Below are 23,541 nucleotides of genomic sequence, written 5' to 3' on the forward strand. Positions count from 1 at the left end.
ATAATATGATTTCTATGGTCATTAGTCCAAATCTAAATTTGTCGATAGATGTATTATTGAGTATTCATTGATTGTTTGACCAAACCGTGAATTGGCTGAAGATTGGAGTTATATAGCGAATTCCATGGTAACAACTGGTGCTTACTAAATATTTGGAACTCATAACAAAAATTTCAGAAGATCGTAACTCAATATCACCAATGCAATTCGATTTTATCGCAGATTCCATTAGATGAACAGGTACCTATGCATTGAGTGCAAATTATAAACTCCGTGGAACAATTTTGAAATATCCTGATCTAGTGCAATATACTACCATCAATGGAATTCGCTATCAGTAGAACTCGATAATTCATTCAAGTTTTGATTTTTTTGTTTGCATTTATTATTTTTAATATGACAAACAAGTACACAAGTACATTTCAGAAAATGTGGCTTAAAACTCCTTACCTCCGAGCAGATCGTGCAACAGTGAAAAATCAAATGACTGAAAGAAAACGCGTTGTTGTCCGTCATACCTTCGTTACATGCATTGTCCCCTCTTCATAAGATTCGATCGACAGAATATTCAGAAACAAGGCAACGTTCTACTAGAAAATAAACTAATGATGCGCATTCGTATTAACGACCACTGTCAATTTTTCGCCGCATTTCTTACTATTGGATTAGCATTCTAGAATAATAATATATAATATGATATGGATATGGAAAGCACCGAAATAAGGTATCCTTCAGATAAGAAATTATTTGACAGCTACCTATTCACATTGAATAAAATTTATTCGTAGGTGAAAGTACCGAGTCTAAGAGGGTGTTGAGATTTCATCATTACATATGCAGCAAATCATCCAACAATCAGACCTGGGAATTCACATTTCCTCGAATGCACAAAGAATAAAATCCTATGTTTGCATGTGATAATGGATTGCTTTATTATTCTTGTTTGGTGGGAATTGGGAATTCTCACTTATATGAGAACCGGTTCAGAATAGCGATGAAAACTATTTACACACTTGAACCATTTATCCTCAGCTCAGAAAGTTCTGATGACACTAGGCACCAAAGACAAATACACATATTCGAGTTGAATATACTAATGGAAAGCCAATTACAAAGTATTTCTTCTTCAACCATTAATTTCAGTCGGCCCTTTCTCGAGATCACATACTCGGTGCATGAATGATATTTCATATTATTTGATACAATCACTATTGAATTTTTTTTATTTTCATCCTAAAAATTCCTCTATTTACACCTCTACATATTTCAGCTCGAAAAACAACTTTTCTCACACAGACCAATATATCCCTCTCGAAAATCAAAAATATAGAACCTCATAAATAATGAATGCTAATTACATAGAATTGAATGAACCACTTGAATGCAGTTCTATTAAGTTCATCATTGCGTTTTGAAATTTGACATTCTTCAGTTCTCTATGATCATTCATGCAGATTGTGTCGAATCGTGAATTAGAATTATCGGCAATTCTGGTGATAATTTCAACGTAAGTGCAAAATCAAATAAAACTTTCAAAGGATCCAAACAAAATCTGAAAACTTGAGAATTCTTCTGAAATTAGGTTCAGTTCAATAACTATAGCCAATACCTTGTGTATATATTTTTCTGTGTAGTGAACACAGAACATAAACATGGTAGTGAATTAGAGATGTTTTAGAACGTTCATTGTTTGCAGTCTATGAAGTAAAAATGAAATGAGTTCCGTTGAAACTATAAAGCATCAGGAAATAACAATTTATATCGTAGGTACACTAATCATACTTCATCAGAAAAACTTAATGACACCAGGAAACAAAGATGAACATTGATATTCAGTCTTAAGACACTAATGGAATCCCAATTTCAAAGTATTTTCTTCTGTATCTGATATTTGCTTGATGGTAAAAATCGTGAAAATACCGTTCCTCACTAATCCGCATCATATTTCCGGCCAAACAACGACTTTTCATTCTTTCTAGAATAAATGGATATCCGACAATCAAAAATATAGAACCCCATAAATAAACGAGCCTGATTACATAGAATTGAATGAACCACTCGAATACAGTTCTATTTCACTTCGTTTGAAATTGACATTTTCTATGATATATTCAGTTTTCTATGATCATTATGCAAATCGTGTCATGAATTGAAATTAACAGCAATTTTCGATTGATTTTTTAATGTAAGTTTTCCTTCTCGTATGGATTCATAGCGATTTTGACGAATTGATTATTATACTTTCAGAGAATTCTCAAGAATTCTATATTCAACATGATATGGACTGAAAATGATCAACGGAGACGTGAGATGTCATAAATGAAAAAGTGAGTAAAAAATCCTTACACAGATTTATTTGTACACATCGTTACTCTAACAATAAACAGTCTTACATTAAAGAAAGTCCTTGCCGCAACTCAAAACAGTACACTATATCGTGACTAGTTACACACATAATCAATGACCTATGACAAATAACCAACATTTCTACGAAACAATTATGACCAATGTTCAAGCTTAATATAAACTAGCTGCAAATTGAAAAACTTCCTTTATAAGGAGTTATATCTATTTACAAAATTAATTCCGATATCCTCGCGAATTGGGAACATAGAGTTCATGAAAAAATAACGATCGACTCCTACTTCGAGATTGCCAATAATTTCGGATTACTCCTCAACAACCAAAAAGTTGTTCGTAGTTTTCGAGTGAATTAGGAAGTGAAAGAACTGCTTTCTTCCTCATCATAACTAACCTCATCCTAATAACGTAATATTTACGCTCCAATAAGGAGGATTAGGCAATTTGACATCTTTCACATACCGAAGAGACAAACCAATAGCGCTATGAACTCTCCTGTTCATAGAAGAAGTAATTGACCCATTTTTTCTCAGCACAATTTCTGTCAAGTCAAGACTAAAGAGTTATTTCATCACATCTCACCATTGATCGCGGTATTCTGACTTTCGGCCCACATAGATGATGTATACTGTTGTGGTGGTTTTTTCTTTTTATATTGAATACGTAATTTTAATTCTCCAGCATTTTTTTTAGGGTATTTCTATTTTGTTTTTTTAATCTAAATTGTGGCAATTTTTTGGGTATTTAATTACCTGTATGTGTCCTGATTAACAACAATAAACAATAACTAGATTCTTGACTAGATGGAAGGGGTATCTAACTGTGGTAACCCTAGGTCGATATACTCCTCATTAGCTGTGAATGTCAAAATTCGATCCAAGTCATCGACTAGTTCAGAAAAGGTCGGTCTCTCATCAGAAGATAAATTTCAAGAGAGCAACAGGGTGGTTTCTCCATTCTGTGACCGTTCCTCAGTAGCTGGAATAGTTTTTCCACGCTTGGGACTGCAGGGTACGGCGTTCCTGTAATTGTTAACGTATATTTGGGTTCTATGACAAAACTATCATTGGTAGTTACCTCCAAGAGTCATTATCTCCCAGAGCAGAATACCATACGACCAAACGTCAGATTTAGTCGTATAGACTCTATGGAAGAGTGCCTCTGGTGCCATCCATTTGACTGGAAGTCTACCATCTGTTGTCTTCCTATAGTAATCGTTGCAATGTATATCTCTGGCCAGTATATCTCTCAAGAACATGTTTTATGTCCACCCGAAAGATATCTCGTTACTTTATTAAACGAGCAAAAATCGAAAGACCTTGGGAGTTTTCCCAGCAGGCACAAAAACATCTCAGAGATGTTGAAAGTAAGAGATTTCGAGACATTGAACATCCACTGCGATGTTCTGTTTATACATGAATAGAACTTTTATAGAACAGCCAATGTCCGCCGCAGGCGGCTATTATATGGATGTCCCTGGGATGTCACAAAAAGAACTACTCAGGAGTTTTTTTGATAGCCTTTTCATGTACACAATAGAACATTTCTAAAGCGCTTTGCGCACACGAAATCGCAGTTTGTAAGACTTTATATGAAATTCTTTTGTGAGGCCTTTTTTCTTTCATTTAAATGTTTGAGGATACAACATTCTATTTTAAATGAACTACAAAGTTTTTAAATGAAATACTATATAAGAATAAAAATATTTTAATGATACTCCAACAGGTACAAAAGGAAAAGAAATCACATTTCACATGAAAAATTGAACAACAAAAAACAATTGATTAATATTATACTACAGAAAGGGAGAATAAACAAAAAAATATATCACATTCAATAAAACAAACATAAATAACCAAAAAGAAATATCACATTTAACATGAAAAAAACAGAAATAATATTTCTATTATAAACTGATTATAATATTAGATGTACCGAAAGGGAAAATGAAAAAAAAATTATGAAAAATTTATTTTCCCTTCATTTTATCGTCCCTCCTCCTCTGCCTAAAATGCCTAAACCAATCTTTGGCATAGAGTTCGAATACTTTCCTAGTGATTTGGAATTTCTTATGGATCACTTCTACAAAATAAAAACACAACTCAAACAATTAATTCACAAAATATATGAAGGTAAAGATGATTTTTTCCAATTAAAATAACAGAGAAAATAGCTGCATGAAAGGATCTGGAAGATTTGAGTTGTATATAGCTCCTGAACAGGTTGATTTGCGAAACGATTTTATTTATTTAATTATTTGTACTGGTATTCAAAGATGGAACAATTTAAAGGAGTTTTCAAAAACAAGAACTTTTCTGGGACAATTTGAATTATTTTGTGATTCACAAGTGATGAATGATTATTATCATCGTCGGAAGAGTAATCTTACAAAATATTTTGGGAATTATCAACGGCAGAGATAGATTATCGAAATATGTTGAAATCCTCGATGATATGGCTTTAAACTTTATAAAGTCATTTCTTGAATAATTCTAATAACCTTCCATATACCATTCGATTATTCCAACCAAAATACAATGATCTCTTATACCTAGTCCCAAATACACAAATAATATTAACCACGCAGCGTGGATTCTTTTGAGGTTAGATGTATGTTTCTGGACATTATACTATACATTTAATTCATGTAATACTCACTTATTAATTGTATTTGGTTACTATGAAGAGATCGATCCTAAATTCACAATCAAAACCAACACAGAAGTAGTTGATATTATACAAATCACCAATCAACTTTCAACTCCGAACAGTCCACAGTCCAAACTACGAAGAAAGTGGAAATGGCGGCAAAATGAAATAGGTGAATTGTATATTGTTTATGTGGAATGAACCTCTCAAGGCAAACTATGCGACGTCTAGAGAAGATATCCACACGTTTACATTATTTTCAACTCAACAGTACCTCTTTGTAGGTAGACGAAGAAATGCCACAGATGGCACAGATCAGAACAAATAAAGATTTCCAATAGCCTTTGGAGACCTCTTTGGGAAGTGCATATTACGTTTCAAAGAAACATCCTCATGCCAACATTTTCGAAACATCCCAAAACATCCCAGGGATGTTTGTGCTCGCTGGGTTATTGCTGGAACAACCTACATATGTAGTAAAATGTGTTGCAGATATAAAATTACCTTTGAGCATTTTCACGGCGACTACACATTGTATACTAGGCTTCAGAAGACCCTGCGCTTCAGCTTTCACAACTTTTCCAAAAGCACCTTCGCCTAAACTTTTTCCTAAGGTCAATAATTCCCTTGGTATTTCCCAATCAGAATCCATTGGTAGTTCGTATTCCATCAAACCATCCCCTGCATTATTGTTTTCAGATTTTCGTTTCTCGATTTTCACTACTGGCATAAGCTGAAACAATAAGTTTTTGACTTATGGCAAAAAACTATAGCTTGAAATTCCATTAAACCGAAAAATCTCTATTTACTATTCGTTGACTAAATGTTAACATGGTTCATGAGCCAAACAGCAAATTTCTAATAACATACCAATGGTTCCGAAATATTGTCGATGTTATTTTGCATCCTTTGGATAATGACTTTCTTCGTCCATGGCGTAACAGCCGCAGCCCTAGCAGATTCGAATGCCATCTGTTTCGTCATCTGTCTACTACAAAAAAATGGGAATTTTCATGAAACATGATGCCAAGATCATGGTTGAAATATCATCTCAAAGGGTAAAGGCCCTTTGAGACATTTATAAAAATGCAGTTTCTTCCTTTTTCATTAAAGTCAAATGATGAATATGCTCACTGATTCTTATAAGTGCAGTATAGAACTATAAAACCTTTCATAAAAATGACTGCGAAAACAGATATCATTAGGATGATGAATGGATTCAGCATGGGAAGTACAGGAGCTGCAAGAAAATAGTCATGTAGTAGCTCAGTTTCATTCCAGAAAAAATTCTGAGACAGAATGCTCATATTACTTACGTTCTATGACGTGAAGATATCCCAGTGACGAAGTAGAACCCAAGCTATTAGCTGCCACGCATGCGTACCACCCTTCATCCTCGAAAGTATTATTTGGTAGTATAAGAACGTCGGCCCTGGGAGTGTCTCCAGTTTTCAGAGAGATTTCAGACGAATAAAAGATTGAATCAGCAATTTGAAACAAGTCATGCAAGAACACGTATACTGCGAATAAATTGTGTCCTAGATAATTAGTGAAACAATAAGAAGAACACGACATGCAGAATTCTACAAAATTAGTCGTCTACTGCTACACTATCAAAAATATTCTTGTCATATCTATTATCAAAAATCAGTAAGTACTGATATCATCTGAAGAAATACCTGGAGGAGTTTGGTTGTATAGTCTTCTAGCACCCTGAACCATTGCAAAAAATCGTTCAAATCTGAAAAAAATTCACATTTTTGAGCTCTGCATCAGAACCAATAACAGCAGTGGTATTTTCAATAGGGTCTAATAACACAAGCTTTGAATTCAGTCGTTCTAAAAGATGTAATGAGAAAAAAGGGTTAGATAAAGTTAGTTATCTAACCCTTTGAATGAGAAACATTCGAATTGAAATCACCTTCACCACAATTAGTTACAACTCAAATAGAAATAGTGGATATTTTTCAACAAACAGTGATTTCACTGAACCTCCCCCCGAAGTTATTACAGAAACAATAGGCAATCATAGTAATGAACCATATTCAATTTATCTGTTGATGCCAAATGATTTACAAATTTAGCGATTTTTTTAATCCTAGTTGGACTCAGATTTTTCGAGAATAACTGACCATAAACACATAGAATATAAAGGTTCTCAACATCAACTATAGATTTTATAAGGAAAAACAACAAATTTGTCCGAAACATGTTTTTTGTTTGGGTTCTTGTTTCAAAAAAATTTGATACACCTTGATACTCGAAGTGATAGTGTTCATGATCTTTTATTATTTTTTCCACTTCCCTCGTCATGATAAATTAGTTAGATTGGATGTCCCTTTTAAGAGGAAGCATCTAAAAGAACTATTTATCCTGATTCCATGTCATCATCATCAGGAAAATTACCTTTGATATAAGTGTCAAGTACCACTAGTAGGGGCCATATGTTGATAATTGAATTACACCAACCCCAATCTAAATGAATTAATGGAATGAACCATCAACAAAAAACCTGAACACGCTTGGTGAATCATTCCATTGAACACAAGGCAATATGTTTGAATCCATCGTAAATTATATATCCAAAATGACAATTTCCTATTGGTTTCGAAGTAAAAATGAAAAATGCCGCACGAGTAATTCAATTAATAGGATATGCATTTTTTTGCTCTTCAGTTTATCGATGAATATGGAAATTATTTTCAAACTTTTATTGAAATGGAACTAGAAAAAAAGTCGAATAGAACTTTAGCTTGAATCACACATGATTCTTTGTTGCAATAGCTTTTTCATCTGGATAAAGTTACCAGAAGCAGTAGGTGATAGTGATAGAGGCATGGTGGTATGGACCACATTTAAGTAAAATTCAGAAAGGCATTACTTGCATTAATTATAACCGTTTGAGACCAATCCGCCCGTTGTTGAAGCTGAAAAATTCTGCCGTACCTGTTTTTCATCTGTGATTTTGCATCGTTGAATGGCAAAAAGAACATGATTGAGATTGATCATTGATACCTTCAGAAAGAAGATGCGTACAAGCTTGAAAAGGAGGAAAGGAAAGAAACTGAAGTATAATTGAGTTACTGTGTATATTTGGTTGATTCCCAGTGTTTTACGTCCCTTTTATGCTTTGTTGATAGTTGATAGTCGAATAAAAACATTCATCTTAGTTTCGAAAACAAAATTTATCGCCTACGCAAGGATGGACTCCAGCCAAATCGATTTCTCTCGTTTCTAAGGAAATAGCATCCGGTTCTGGATGAGAAATTGATCGCGAAGGATGTTTCAAGCTTTTAAAAGACGTTATTTTTAACTTCAACCTAAATTTATTAAGTGGCATTGAAATAAGGAATACTTGGAATGTTTTTATCATTTTTGGTGCGAGCTTCACATCGTAAGATAAGTTTTTTTTTTTTTTTTTTTTTTTTTTTAACTCTTTATTGCATATTTACAATCTACTTATCAGTAATCAGTAAATGTTATGAGATAGTTCATGGCTTGAGTTGGGTACCATCCATCAATGGTTCACCACACAATTATTCCTCCAAGAGGTCTTCGGGCCAGGTTCTTTTCAATCTCTTCTCCATGAGGGGTTCGGTGAAAAGATTGCTTATCATAACATTTTCGTGATTTGTGGTTCGGTCCTTGTATTTGTTGATTCTTGGCTTTATTGTATCTTTTATAGATTTTATTCCCAGATCATTTTGTAGACTTTGGTTTGTGACATACCATGGGGCTCCTGCTATCATACGCAGTGTTTTCGACTGGAATGACTCAAGTATTCTTGTGTTGGACGGCTTAGAACATCCCCACAGTTCTATTCCGTAAGTCCACACTGGTTTAAGGATACATTTGTAGATTGTCACCTTATTTTCAAGAGACAGCTTCGATTTTTTGTTCAATAGCCAGTACATTTTCTTTACTTTAAGGTCGAGTTGTCGCCGTTTCATTTTTATATGAGTTCTCCATGTTAATTTTTCATCCAAATGTAGTCCAAGGTACTTGATCTCTGTCTGGATAGGTATGGGTGTGTTTAGTAGTTTTACTTGTGGTGGTTTCCCTTTTTTATTTGTGAAAGTTACCTGGGCCGACTTGTTGGTGTTAATTTCAATCTTCCATTTTTTAAGCCACTCAGAGAGAGCATCCAGATGATTTTGTAGTTTTTGGGATGATAACAATGGGTCTGCATCTGAGGTTATAATTGCTGTATCGTCTGCAAATGTTGCTATGGTAGACTGGTCTGTTTGTGGGATATCCGAGGTATATATCAGGTAGAGTATAGGCCCGAGTACGCTACCCTGTGGGACGCCAGATCTTATGGCCTTATAATCGGATAACGAGTCCTCTATTTTAACCTGCAAGTAGCGGTCATTCAAGTAGGACTTCATTAATTTGTAAAGTCGGTCAGGTAAGATTTTTTTTAGTTTGTATAGTAGTCCCTCATGCCAGACTTTGTCAAAGGCTTGTTTTACATCTAGGAACACTGAGTTGCAGTATTCTCCTGTTTCTAGGCAAGTTTTGATTTTGTTGACAATTCGATGGCATTGTTGAATTGTTGAATGCTTGCTTCGGAATCCAAATTGATGATCTGGTATATGATTTTTCAGTGTTGTTGTTTCTTCTAGTCTTTTTAGTAGGAGTTTTTCGAATAGCTTAGACATGATAGGTAGCAGACTAATTGGGCGGTAGGATTCACAGTTTGTTGGTGTCTTGCCGGGTTTAAGTACCATGATGACTTGTGCGAGTTTCCACTGCATTGGATAGTAGCCTATTTCTAAAATTCTATTGTATATTGTAGTGAGAAGAACTATGGCTTTCCGTGGCAGGTTTTTCAGTACGTCTCCTACTATAAGATCGTGTCCAGGTGCTTTGCGCGAATTCAATAATTTAATTTCACTGAATACTTCCTTTGGTGTAAAGGGCTCAATTGGAGGAGATGGCTGGTTAGGAGCTTTTAGAAAATCTTTTATTTCACTGTCAGAGTTACCTTGTTGTTGGTTGGGACTATATACTTCGGCTAGGTATTCGGCAAAAACTGTTGATTTGTCAGAGTTTGTGCGAGCCCAAGTTCCATCAGATTTTTTGATGGGTGAGTTGCTTACTATGGGCTGTTTCAGCTTTTTTGTTGCTTTCCACAAAGAATGGTCGTCAGGGGATAGCTGGGTTATGTAGTTATGGAAACTGTTGTTCTTTATTTCCTGTAAGGTTTTCGTGATTTCGTGGGTCAGTCTGTTTAGGTTTCTTTTGACTGATGGGTTTCTACTACTTTGCCATAGTCGTCTTACTCTTCGTTTTTCAGATATCATTTGTCTGATGTGAAGTGGTGTATTTTGAATTTCCACTTTTTCACCTGCATCTGGTGTAGCAGTCCAGGAGGCGTATTGTATGATTTCTGTCAGGTATTTAGTAACTTCTTCTATTTCTTCATCATTACTTATTCGATGGTTCAGAGTTATGGCTTCATCAATTGTTTTCCGAAATAGTTCCCAGTCTGTTTTTGCGGTGCATAATTTTGGTATAGACTTCTTCTGGATCGGTTGAGTGCTAAGGGTGATTATTATGGGACTATGATCGGATGAAAGATCGTAACAGGATTCAATATTGTTGTGTACATCACCAATGCCTTTAGTTATTCCAAAATCAAGCAGGTCGGGGATTTTATTCAAGTCAGTGGGCCAATAAGTGGGTTCTCCTGTAGATAGGATATTAAGGTTATTGTTTAATATCGTTCTGTATAGAGCTCGTCCTTTGTGGGTGGTTAATCTAGATCCAAATGCAGTATGTTTCGCGTTCCAATCGCCTGCAGTAAGGAAACGAGGGCCTAGTGTGAGTATGAAGTCGTTGTATTCTTCAGTTGTTACTGTATGGCGTGGAGGACTATATATTGCTGCTATACACAGGGGCCAATGGAAGGTTTCCAGATTCAGTACAGTTGCTTGGATTTTGTTAGTGATATAAGGCTGTTCTTCATGGTGTTTAATTGTATTTTTTATTATGATTGCTGATCCGGCATGAGCTGTTCCATCTGGGTGGTTTGCATAATATATGTTGTATCGTGGTATTTTGATATTAGTATAATAGGTTGCATGACTTTCTGAGATCAGAAGGATGTCGATTTTGTTGATGTTTAGAAAATATTCTATTTCCAGGATATGGTTTTTTAGGCCATTGGCGTTCCATGCAGCTATTCGTAATGATGTAGCCATTAGTTTGTTAGTTTGTTGATAACTGTAGTGAGCATGCTTAGGATCATGCTGTTTTGGTTGAGCAGTTGTGTAAATAAGTTTTTGAATTCCTCGAGGAAGCCTGTTAATTTTTCTGATAGTTGATCTATGCCATCTGTGTCTTGGGTGTTTAGGGCTTGGGCGTAGGTTTTATTCGATTTACTAATATTTCCTGGTTGAGTTGGTTGCGGTAGTGTATGAACTTGGGGAGTATTGGTTGTTGGTTGGTTTTGTGTGTAAGCTCTGTTTCCTTTATTTCTGTGTTTCATATTTATCAGGTCGCGGTAAACAGTGCATCCTTTATAATTTGCAGGGTGAGCACCTTGGCAAAGTGCACATGTGGCTGGGGTATCTTTTTGTTTCCGGCAATTCTTACTGTCATGGTCTTGTCCACATTTAACACAGTTATAGGGTTTTCTGCAATATGTTTTGCTGTGTCCATAATCTTGACATCGCATGCATTGAACGATATTGTTTTTAAATCTTGGTGGTTCTACTCTGATTTTAATTTGTCCAAGAAATTCCAGATTGAATATCTCTTTATTGTTTTTTTGAGGCTCTAGATCTATGAAGTGAAGTGAGAGTGGATCTTTACTCACCCTGTGCTTGGCATTGATGATATTTCTCACTTTATGGCCTTTCGTTTCGAGCTCCTGTTTAATTTCGGGTATTGGTATTGAGTGGTGCAATCCACGTATAACTACTCTATAAGCCCTTTCTTCCTTCAATTGATAGGTGTGGTGTATGATATCTTCAGATCTCAGGTGATGTATTAATTTTCTATACGTTTCTGAATTGACTGGGTTGACTTTGATTATATTGTTTGCCATGCTTTTAACGACATATGATTCAGGAGGGGTCGCTGTTGTTAAGTTTGCTATCATATCCTTATAGTTTGATACGCCATAAATATATATGGGTGGTGGTTTGTGGATTACTTCTCTTCCGCTATTTTTCCTGCCTTTTCCTTGCTCATCAGGTAAAGTATTTCCGCCATCATCGTTTTGGAGTTGTTCAAATCTGTTGTTTGTTTCTATTTGCTCTGCACTTTCTTCTGAAGTTTGGCGACTAACTCTTTTCCTTTTGTTGTTGGTAACTACTTGCCATGTGTGAGTTTTAGGGACTCGATAAACTGGATTTCCATGTTGGTCAAATCCAATCATGTTTCCTGGAGGGGAGCTATTATTTTGTGATCGATTATCTTGTGTGGTGTCTTTCATCTGGACATCCTGTGTATAATTCTGATTAGGGTTTATCAGATTCCCAGGCGTGGAACTCATGTTTATTTCCTCGCTATCAGCGGTTATCTGATTCTTGGGACATCTGGTCAACTTTATCGCGTTTGTGTTTATCAATTCTTCTGAATGAATGCAATCCAATAATATATTATTACTGGTAGAAAAAAAAAAAAAAAAAAACGGAATAATTATGAGATTTTTCCATTTTTTCCTCCACTCAGTAAGGGCATCAAATGTTTATTCACTGCCTCAAATTTTTATGAAGATGAACACTTTCTTTTTCGAAGTTATCAGCCAAATTTGAGAATCGTTTTTTAACACGTGAGCACCGTATCGCGGTCCGAAGACGAATGTGTAAGATAAGTAAACGTCAGTTTTGTGCCATCTTGTTAGGTTGATCTCGTTTTTAACAATGTAATGGGCTACCCTAGGGACATTTTCAAGTCATAGATTCTTACTGCCAGATTTCTTATCGTTTACTTATCTTACTTATGGTTGTATTCTGCTTTTCATCTGTAAGTTACGAATCTGTAGCGTACGATCGATCTGTAAGTGTCCGATTTGCAGATTCGTAAATAATGTAATTCTGGACAGGTATCTGTAACCATAGATTAATCTATGCCTGTAACTATCAAAGTGTCATTTTGGAACAACTTATTGTTTTGAAAATATTTATATCAAGGATACCTGTTTCTTCCAAGCGTTGATTGAAGTTTTGACATATACATACTTCAATAAACGTCCCAAAGTTATAATCCTTGATACCCTTCACAGTTTTATCAAGAAAATGTCTAGTACTTGGTGAGATAATACAACTGATTCATTATTATGTAATACTTCTTGATATATTTTAAATTTCGGCGTTGATATTTTGTACGACAAAAAAAGAAAACGCACCAAAAATACTAGTCGCGAACAAATAGAAATTTATGTGCAAGCGATGGAGAATGATTATGTTCTCCGGAGCAATACAATAAATCCGACGTTGGTAGCCACTTATCTCCAAGATAAGTGGGACCAGTTGTCTCTCCAACTAAATTCCGTTGGGGATGGTCCAGATTTGACAGTAGATGAATGGAAAAAGGTAATTGTTTACATAAATAAAGTGCAGACTGCAGATCATATACAGATTGTAGAATATTCCAGAGGTTCGCTGACTGGAAATGTGCTGTGAAGGCAAAAAAAGGAAAATAGACGCTCATCGTTCCAAGACTGGAGGTGGTCCAATGACACAGACGTCATTATCCTTTTTAGAAGAGAGAGCATTAGATGTTTGGGGTCGAGTGACAGTAGAAGGTACGGATGTTACAAGATATGAAGGAATAAATGTTGAGCTGCAAGAAAGCTTCATTATTGACTTGTCAGATCTGAATGAGAGCCCAATCAATGTAACAGAAAAACATAAGACAGGAAAGGTAAACAACGACGATGCAGAGGAGGTGGAAAACAAGACAGAATTAAGGAAAAACAAAATCAGAAACAGGCGAAAAAATAAAGAGAAACCATTATCAGCTTTGGCTGAAAACTTACTCAAAATGAGTGAGGAACACAAAGAAAATCAAAAAGAGCTGGTAGATGTCATAAAGACATTGTCCAATGATTATCTTTCCTTGCAGAAAAGAAAATTGGACTTTCAGATTAGAAAATCCAAATTTTTGCATCCAGATTCAAAATGGACTGAAATTGAAAATTTTACGTTTATTATTTGATTTTTGTAGTAAAAATTTGCGAAACTAGTCAATTTAACAATTTTTGTCATATTAGATTTATGTTTGTTAATAACAAGTACAGATTGATTTTCCATGTTGAATTTATTTTCTCAAATTTCAAGTTCTTAGTCACTTATGTTTTTATGTTGTTTATCAATCAAATAATGCTTGTCTCATAATAAGTAACTGCAACAAGGCCTGAAACCAAGGATTATTAAAATTTGTATTCATCAGTTAGTTTTAGAAACGCACCATCATTTTCATGATTTCTCATTTCAACGTTAACATCAGTCATATTGGCTGCTTTAGCAATATTGTGTAATACACAACAGGAATAAATAATTTTCGCAGCCTGAGTTGGGTGGTACATTGATGTTCTCAATCTAGATATACATCTGAATCTCCCTTTTAAAATTCCCTTAGTTCGTTCAATGGTATTCCTTAGAGAATTTAAGTTATTATTGAATATTTGCTCTTCATTACTGCTAGGATTGGCAATTGGAGTGAAGAGCCATGGTTCAAGGGGGTAACCACTATCACCTAGAAATTTTTTTGTTATTCATATTGTTTTACATTATATGTTATTGCACCAACCAATCAAATGTATATTTGTAGCACCTGCCTCATGTTGTTGCTGTAGGTAGTTCCTGATTGAACTCATTTGCCAAACAGCAGAATCATGTACCGAGCCAGGAAAGCGAGCATTAACAGCCAATATTTTACAATCAGCATCTGAAATCTGAAGAATATGTAATAAATATGTGTAATTACTTGTATGAAACAAACAACCATCTCCTTAAAAAAAATTCAAAAGTTACCAGCATGACATTAATGGAATGTTTTCCTTTCCTTTCCTTTCTTGTTCCTTTTATACACAAATGATGGATGTGAATCGTCATTTTCAGGAGGTGCTAAAATTTCCACATGAGTTCCATCTACAGCTCCTATAATATCTCTGAACCCAAATTTCATGAAGAATCTGCAAAGAAATGAATTACAAATTATTATGGTGCTATTCTACCAAAATTATATAATATTTGTGAAAGTTATTTCTATATAATGTGAAAAGGTTTTCTTACCCCTGTTTGACAAGTCTAATCGACTGCTCAACAGCAGGAAACTGTACCCAAGTGGGTAATAGGTGCTCAGTAATTGATGAGCAAATTTCTCTTACTGCCCTACTAACTGCAGGTACACTTTGCTGATAACCATGTATTTGAGCCAACAGAATTCTGAAAAGACCCTGTGGCCAAAAGAGTAATCAACACCTTAAATGTTTATGTGATTAATCAGTTATTCCTAAACCCAAGGAAAGAAGGTAATTACTTTTTTGGGTAATGGAATGGCATTAGCATTCCTTCTTCCTTCTGTAAAGAATGTATCACATCTATCGTACTTTGTTTGTTCAATCTGAACATTCTGATGAACTGTACATCCGGCATTTCAAATGGGTCCATTTGATCTCGCAACCGTTTTCTTTGGGCCCTCATGAAGTTTCTGAATAAATAAAAATCATTTATATAATGTGAATTATTGTACAATGATACTTACCTGTTGTGATTTTCTTCCAATAATAATCCAATAAACAAAGTCATATGATCATTATTCATAATTGAAGTTGGAATTACAAAATAACAACCAAAAATAAATGAACTTTGGGTATAGAAATATATATTCTATGTGAATATTATACTCTATAATCTTTGTTTGCGATCACCTGTCGAATACTCGTAAATATTTACGGATTCCTGTTAGCTACAGATTACTAAAACTAGTCTAGAATTGCAATTGTCCTGTAATCTTATGAAAAGTTACAGATTGGCTTACAGATGAAAGCAGAATACCACCATTAGCCTAAGATACATGTATCGCAGAATTTCTCTCTGGGTGTTCTTATTCCAATGTCACTAAATATAAATACAATGAGTCAGAAAACATTTCTTTCCAACAAAATGAAGAACAAACCCGATGATAGTACAATCCTTTCATCAGTCAAATCTGCAGTTTGTGAAAATGAATCATGGAAAATCATTATTAGCACAATGAATATTTAGGTATCCCATCACCAAACCATCACCAAAATTCGTGATGTATATCTGTACAACGAAGCCATAAATGTCCTCGCCATCAACATTCATATGCGTCTGATTTACTGTACTGTTATCTCTGATTGCAATCCACTGAATGTACGGCTCAAGATCTGCTATTATTGGACACGTGAGGTTAACAGTGGTGTTCACAAATCCTGTTATGTCTCTGGTGTATTCACTGATTCGATTTTGTTTTAAATTTCGTGGGGATATGGGATCAGTTTTCGTTTGTAGGTAGCGCTGGTTAGAATTTGACTGAGCATTGTCAATTGATATTTGAAAATAATTTGAATATTTTCCTACGACTTATAGTTATATATAGTTATAGTAAGAAGGGGTTACAGTTCACTGCGACTTTAAGGTCTATTGTGTCCCCTAACAGAGCTGTTTTCATCGCGCCCTTTACAGCTCGCCCACCAGATCCAGAGATCTGATGAAATCCAATATCTGGGACGGCTTCAACGAGGATAATTCCCCACTCCTACAAGTTTCTCGTCCAAAGCACTCTTTCCTTTGGCTCGTAATGGCAAAGCATTACGTAACCAGGTGAATAGGAGTTTCCTCCTCCTCCCCACAGAATCTATACTCGTCAGTGTCCGACAAACCCATTCTCAACAGATGCTTCTTTAGGCGACAATGTCCTGTGAGAAAGCTAGTGAGTAGGTGTAGTTGGTTCTTACTGAGGTCCAGATATTTTTTGGATCTAGCAGTTTCAAAGTTCCAAAGGAACTTTTTGGAGTGATCCATTCCTGGGAGATTCCGCCAGAGTTTTTCCCTTTCGGCTTTCTCCTTCTCCATAAATTCCTTCTTGTAGGTGCATTTTCCTATACCACAGAAGGGTTCTGGGCCAGAGAGTGGCGTTTGTGCGCTCTCTCTGGCAAGTGTATTGGCCTTCTCGTTTCCTACGATTCACGAGTGACCGGGAACCCAGAATAAAGAGACCTTATTTTTCTTGCCTACATCATTGAGTTTATTCCGGCACTCCCAAATCAGCTTTGAATCAATGACATAGGAGCTCAGTGCCTTTACGGCAGCTTGACTATCTGTATGAATAGCTATATCACACTTCTGATAGTTTCTTTCTAGATTTACATCTAGGCATCTTTCGATTGCCAGTATTTCCGTTTGAAGGACGCTTGTACAGGAGCCTAACGATAGTGCACACTTGGTACTTGCCCCGTAAATCCCAGCGCCAGCTCCTGTAGCGGTTTTAGAACCATCTGGAAAATGACGCCATTTTAATGTATTTTCTTTAAGATTGTAGTCGGTGTACTCCCGTTACCAATCTCTTCTTTTACTTAGCATTGTACTGAAATTTTTCTCAATGCTTACTTTCTTGATCATTAAGTCACTGGGAAGGTTTGCAGATGAGATGTAGTCGTTCAGGGAGGACCAAACTCTCTGACTCTTGATTCTCTCGTTACCTGTTCCTTCCTTAGATAATCTGAGGATGGCCTCATGAGCTACCCTATCAATCACTAGATGTAGAGGTGTGAGGTCTGTGATGATCTCAAGCGCCCTAGTTGGACACGTCCTCATGGCTCCTGTGATGCACACACAGGCAAGCCTCTGTCGAGCATTCTCCTCGTACTTACCTGACGTGCCTTAGCAAACCAGGCTACTGCCCCATATGTGATTATAGGTCTTACAATCATGACGTACGTCCATCGCAGTATTTTTGGGTTACAACTCCAATTCCTGCCGCATAGACGTCTGCACACCATCAGAGCCCTTGTAGCTTTGCCAGTAGCATTATCAACATGCTTATTCCACAGAAGTTTGCTATCCAGGGTTATTCCTAGGTATTTGACTTCAGACCCCCACTCCAAGATATTACCGTTTAATGTTAACGTCTTCATGGCTGGAAGGTTCCTTTTCCGAGTGAACGGAACTACTGAGGTCTTGGTTGGGTTAACGTTCAGCCCCACAGACAAGCACCATTGCTCAATAATTCTAAGGCCCTTCTGCATTAGGTCGCAGAGAATGCCTTCGAATTTTCCTCTAATTATCAGGACTATGTCATCAGCATAGCCTACACATTCGAAGCCGAGCTCCGTTAGCCTGTGTAGAATTTCATCTACTACTAGACTCCATAAGAGGGGAGATATTACCCCTCCCTGAGATGTTCCACGAGTAGCTTTGACAAAGACGGTTTCATCGCTCATCGATGTCTCAGCTATTCTCGTCGTTAACACCTCATACATCCACTTTAAAATGGTATCATTCACTCCTCGCCTCTTAAGTGCATCTCTGACAGACACGTGTGTTGTGTTGTCAAAGGCCCCAGATACATCCAGGAAGGCACACATGGCGATCTCTTTGTTGTTCAGGGTTCTCTGGATGACTTCAGTCAACTGATACAGGGCGCTTTCCGTTGAACGTCCCGCCCTGTAAGCATGCTGACAATTGTGAAGTGGTATTTTCTCCAGATACTCCGTTCTTATTTTCCCTCTCTTTAAAAGATATGTCGATGATATATTTACAATTTTACCCCATGACAAAATAAATGATACCGTGGGTGTAATCAATAATTTCCATCCAAGATTGCAATTCACCGTGAAAATAGAATCTAATGGGAGCTTGGCTTTCCTGGACGTGGAAGTAATTAGGGATGGGGTCTCTCTTATAACCCGATGGTATAACAAACCAACTTTCTCCGGAAGAGTACTTAACTTTTACTCTCACCATCCTTTCTCCCACAAAGTGAACATTATTAACAATATGAAAAGTAGAGCCCTTCAATTCTCTCACGAAAGTTTCCACAGCAACGTACTAAAAAAGATCAACAATATTCTAATGGAAAATAACTACCCAAAATCGATGATCAAGAGAATTTTCGAAGCAAACCCACCAACGGAAAATAAACCTAACACTGAAGAAATAAAACACTATAAGATTACCTACATCAATTCTCTCTCCGAGAGAGTAAGTCAGGTTCTGAAAAAGAACAAAGATAACATATCCATCGCAATGAGACCGGAAAATACAAATAAGGCGTTTTTTTCCAAGCTTGAGTCGTCCACCCCCAAGGATCAATTGTCTAATATAATTTACAAGATATCTTGTCTAGATTGTAATGGCATTTACATCGGCCAGACAGGAAGATATCTTAAAACGAGAATCTCAGAACACATGAGAGATGCAAAAAATATTTTGAATTCCCTAAAACGAAAAGAGAATAACACAGCTCTGGCCGACCACGTACTCGAAAAACTCCACCGGTTCGATTCCGAAAACCCCACGATAACAGGATATCAAAAAATCATTAAGAAAAGACTGCTACACGAGATGACATGCATCAAAGGAAACAAAAACTCCATCAACAAAAGGTCCGACATCGACAATCTCAATTCATGCTACTTCGGCCTGATCGACAAGATGCAAAAGTTGGGACATTGAAATATGGAAATTCAGACAGCTTTGTTAGTTTCATAGTCATTACGGAGGAGTTTATATTATTTCCACCCTGTGACATGCCACCAATCTTCTTTTACCTTTTTATTCCCAACACATGGGGAATTCCTATCACCGACCGTTTATTTACATGTTTTCAGTCGTGATCGATGCTCTCCTACTGCTGGTATGTTCAATTCCACCGCACTGTGTTTTTCTTCGAATTTGAAAGTGAAAACACGGAAAACCAGAAAATAATGTAAGTTCTAGAAAGTTGTTTTTATGTACGTACTGTATGTCACGTAATTTTAAGTCACGCTCTATGTTTGTGATATTCTGTATTGTTCGTTCCAGAGCCCTGAAGATGGTCTAAATATAGACTTAAACTGTCGGCATTTTATTGAGTTGGTTTTCTTTAAAACCCTTCTAGACCTTTAAGCCCATCATCAATTCAATTAATCAACAGAGGTCATTAACTACATACTCCGTTCTTATGTAGTTATCCACTACTTTCTCTATCGTTTTAAGAAGAAACGATGTTAAGCAAATGGGTCTAAAGGATCGAGGGTCAGTCCCGTCCTTTTTCCCTACTTTTGGAATGAAGGTAACTCTTGCCCTTCTCCATCTTCTAGGTATTTGACCCAATGCCAAGCTGCTCATTGTGATATTTAGTAGATGAGGGAGGATCTCCTCCACTCCTTTCTGCAGGAGTATCGGAAACACCCCATCTACTCCTGGGGATTTATACGGCTGAAAGGTGCTTGTGGCCCATTCAAGTCGTTGCCTTGTGAATATTTTCTTAGCAATGTCCCAGTCCTCCTTGCGGGAGTTCTTGTTGTACTTCATTGCTGTTTCAGTATTATCTATTGGTTCACTACCTGGGAAGTGTGTTTTGAGAAGAAGACTGGCTCGTTCCTTCTCTCCTTCAGTGTAAGAACCATCTGGCTTCTTAAGCGACATAATGGGGTTAGTTCCCCCTTTTGCCATGACCTTCTGAAGTCTGGCTGCTGTGGGAGTGGAAGTGATATTTTCATAAAAGGCTTGAAAATTAAGTCTTTTGGCCTTCCTGATCTCCTTGTTGTACTGAGTATACCCTTGCCAGGTACTGTGTCGTTTGGCTCTGTTGAAGAGCCGACGGACTTCCTTTCGAAGGTTTGACAGGTTGTCATTCCACCAAGGAGTTTCTTTACTTGATCGAGCCTTGGTCAATGGGCAGCTATAGTGAAATACCTCCATCATTGCATCACTTACCTGCTCTACATGTTGCTCAAAATCGTAATGACGGTGTTTTTCCCGCCCTATTCCGATTTGTTCTAAATTATTCTTCAGATTGCTTCTGTAAAGAAACCAATCTGTCAAGGGGGGCGAGGTTATATCTCCCCCCACCTTGAACTCGATAATTCTATGATCAGAGAGTGAAGGTTCATTCATCACTCTCCAGGAAGTGACATTTTTCCTGGCAGCGACATTAACAATTGTCTCGTCCAGGAACTCTTCTCTCGCTCTCGTGACAAAAGTTGGTGTAGTCCCCACATTTAATGTCTCGAGATTGTTAGCTAAGAGATATTCAAGCAAGCACTCACCTCTAGCGTTGTTGTTCGTGCTTCCCCAAATGATGTTATGTGCGTTGGCATCACATCCAATTATAATTGGCAACTTCCTGCTGTTGCAGTATCGTACTAGCCGCTGTACTTCCTCTGGCGGTGTAATTGGCCCATCTCCAGCGAAGTATGCAGATGCTATGACAATGTCCCGGTCAATGCCCCCAACGTTGAGGTGTACCATGATTGGAATCAGGTCCCGAGACATGTATTCTGAAACACAAATATACTTAATGTTGCTTCTTATGAGCACACAGGCACGTGGAGATACCTGCCTCTGGTCATAAATCAGTTTTGAGTCTTTGCATGCCAATCCTGAGATTTGGCCTTCTTTGTTGATCTAGGGTTCCTGGATCAGAGCAATGCCTAATTGCATCCTCGCAAATAACCTTGCAACCACTGCTGAAGAACCCTTCGCGTGATGCAGGTTCACTTGCACTACTTTCGAGAAGATGCAGTGGTTGTTTTGGGGTGAGGGACATTGGTTACCCCGTCCCTTTACGTCCCCTCCTCCATCTTCTCCTGTTCCTCCTCCGATTCCTTACGGTGTTCTTCCCTTTCGGAATCCGAGAAGGCACTCACGGACAGCTGACAGCTACGCCCAGCCGCCAGGGAGGCAGAGGGAATCTCCGCCGCCATAGGCGCCCCGGCAGAGCCAACAGCTTGACCCAGACTTGAGTCTGCCCCTTCTCCCTGCACCTCGGGTTCCCGGGATGTGGAGGGCATCTCCACATCCACTGAACCCTCCACAGGGACATACTTACTCTTTACGACTTATACGAATATGTTGTATTTATGAACGATTATTGGTGTGTGAATTTGTATAACTTTCGAGAAAGGGTATAGAACATTCATTTTTTTATTCAACATGTTGTTCAGTAAGTTTTCTGTATGGACGATCAAGAATTACAGCTGAGAATTCGGTGTTGTTGGAATTTTAGGCAGAACCAAATCAGATGAACGGGATGGATCGGGACGGATATAGCTAAGTTTTATGGCAACTCCAGCAATATTTCGAAGAAACTGTATTGGAAATAAGTAATGTGAATTGTGAGCATGTATTGAGAATCAGAAATTGATAAATCTATTCGAGTCTGTTCTTCAAATATTCTTCCTGAGTAGATATAGTGAAATTTTCCTTTCCGTTAACTGAATATATTGGATATTTGACCAATCAACTGTGTTTTATTAAAATCATATTGAATTATCCCCCTCACGAATTCAAGTTGTCAAACGGAAATTATTTTGAAGAAGAACAGTAAATACACCTTCGAACCCTTATTCGATGGTGTTGAAATTTATTTATTTATTTATTTATGCTAAGGGGTTACATACAGATCTAGTGATCCAAAAATAGAACCCTCTATTTAAATTTAGTGGGTTGTGAATAAAATACAATAAAACTAAAACATCAATCAGTGATCAATACAAAGCAAAAAAAACATTATTCGCACATAGGTAAACACAGATAAATACTACCAGCGGCTCGTGAGAAGGACACAGTTCCACAGTTCATAACACTTAAGCCTGTATGGCCTTGCGTTCAGCTCTCAAAAATTCTCCTGACTCTCCGACGAAAGGACAGCAGGGATAACCTCAAATATTCTACATTGCCGCAGTATTCATTGAAAGTCCTGAGCATTCGACACAAAGGGGAATTCTGACCGGCATTTGTTCTCCTGAAAGGTATTTTAAAGAATTCAAAATATCTCAGCACTCTATTCGGGATGTTCAGCTGGACCCTAGAAAAGATTTCCGGACTTTGAGTTAGTCCATTCATTATCTTGAAGACCATAATTAAATCCGCGATGGCTCTTCTACCCTGTAGTCTCACAATCCCATGCTTTCGCATCAATGGAGAATAATCGCTATTTTCAATGGGAGTTTGGGACCTACATGCAACAAACCTGAGAAATCTCCTCTGAACTCTTTCTATCCTGTCAATATGAACTTGATAATGGGGATTCCAGACAACCGAAGCAAAGCACAGTTTATTGTGAATATACGCAAAATAAATGTTCAGAAGAGGCCTTTCCCGAAAAACATGACAGGTTCTCCTTATGAAACCGATAAGTTTGTTACAATCGTTCACAGTTTTTTCGATATGCGCTTTGAATGTAAGTTTCGAATCCATTAAAACTCCCAAATCCTTTACCTCAGAAGCCCGTCTCAATTCATGATTTTCAATTTTGTAGGTGAATTCAATACAATTCTTGTTTTTAGTAAACGAGATTCTTAAACATTTTTCGAAGTTCAGAAAAAGACTGTTACCTCTA

The 23,541-nt window shown here is 37.0% G+C and overlaps 4 protein-coding genes across 4 annotated transcripts in view; 1 reads left to right on the forward strand and 3 right to left on the reverse strand.

Annotated features, from left to right (window-relative positions):
- Window positions 1-23,541, forward strand: part of LOC123321460 (ankyrin-1-like) — a 72,582-nt gene that overhangs the window by 12,338 nt on the left and 36,703 nt on the right. The gene's annotated exons all lie outside the window — the stretch shown is intronic.
- On the reverse strand, window positions 3,083-3,654 carry LOC123321463 (fibroblast growth factor receptor 3-like). The gene is given in 3 exon segments (XM_044909080.1): window positions 3,083-3,273; window positions 3,276-3,383; window positions 3,439-3,654. Coding segments are annotated over 3 exon segments (402 nt in total). The 5' UTR covers window positions 3,620-3,654; the 3' UTR covers window positions 3,083-3,160.
- LOC123321462 (fibroblast growth factor receptor homolog 1-like) lies at window positions 5,384-6,026 on the reverse strand. Its single transcript, XM_044909078.1, has 2 exons — window positions 5,881-6,026; window positions 5,384-5,743 (listed from the first exon to the last, which is right to left on the reverse strand). The coding sequence occupies exons 1-2, from the start codon at window positions 5,992-5,994 to the stop codon at window positions 5,402-5,404; spliced, it is 456 nt and encodes a 151-aa protein (XP_044765013.1). The 5' UTR covers window positions 5,995-6,026; the 3' UTR covers window positions 5,384-5,401.
- Window positions 6,141-6,749, reverse strand: LOC123322370. Its single transcript, XM_044910314.1, has 2 exons — window positions 6,327-6,749; window positions 6,141-6,250 (listed from the first exon to the last, which is right to left on the reverse strand). The coding sequence occupies exons 1-2, from the start codon at window positions 6,583-6,585 to the stop codon at window positions 6,141-6,143; spliced, it is 369 nt and encodes a 122-aa protein (XP_044766249.1). The 5' UTR covers window positions 6,586-6,749.

This window comes from Coccinella septempunctata, chromosome X (genome assembly GCF_907165205.1).
Source record: "Coccinella septempunctata chromosome X, icCocSept1.1, whole genome shotgun sequence".
Taxonomy (NCBI): Eukaryota; Metazoa; Arthropoda; class Insecta; order Coleoptera; family Coccinellidae; genus Coccinella; species Coccinella septempunctata.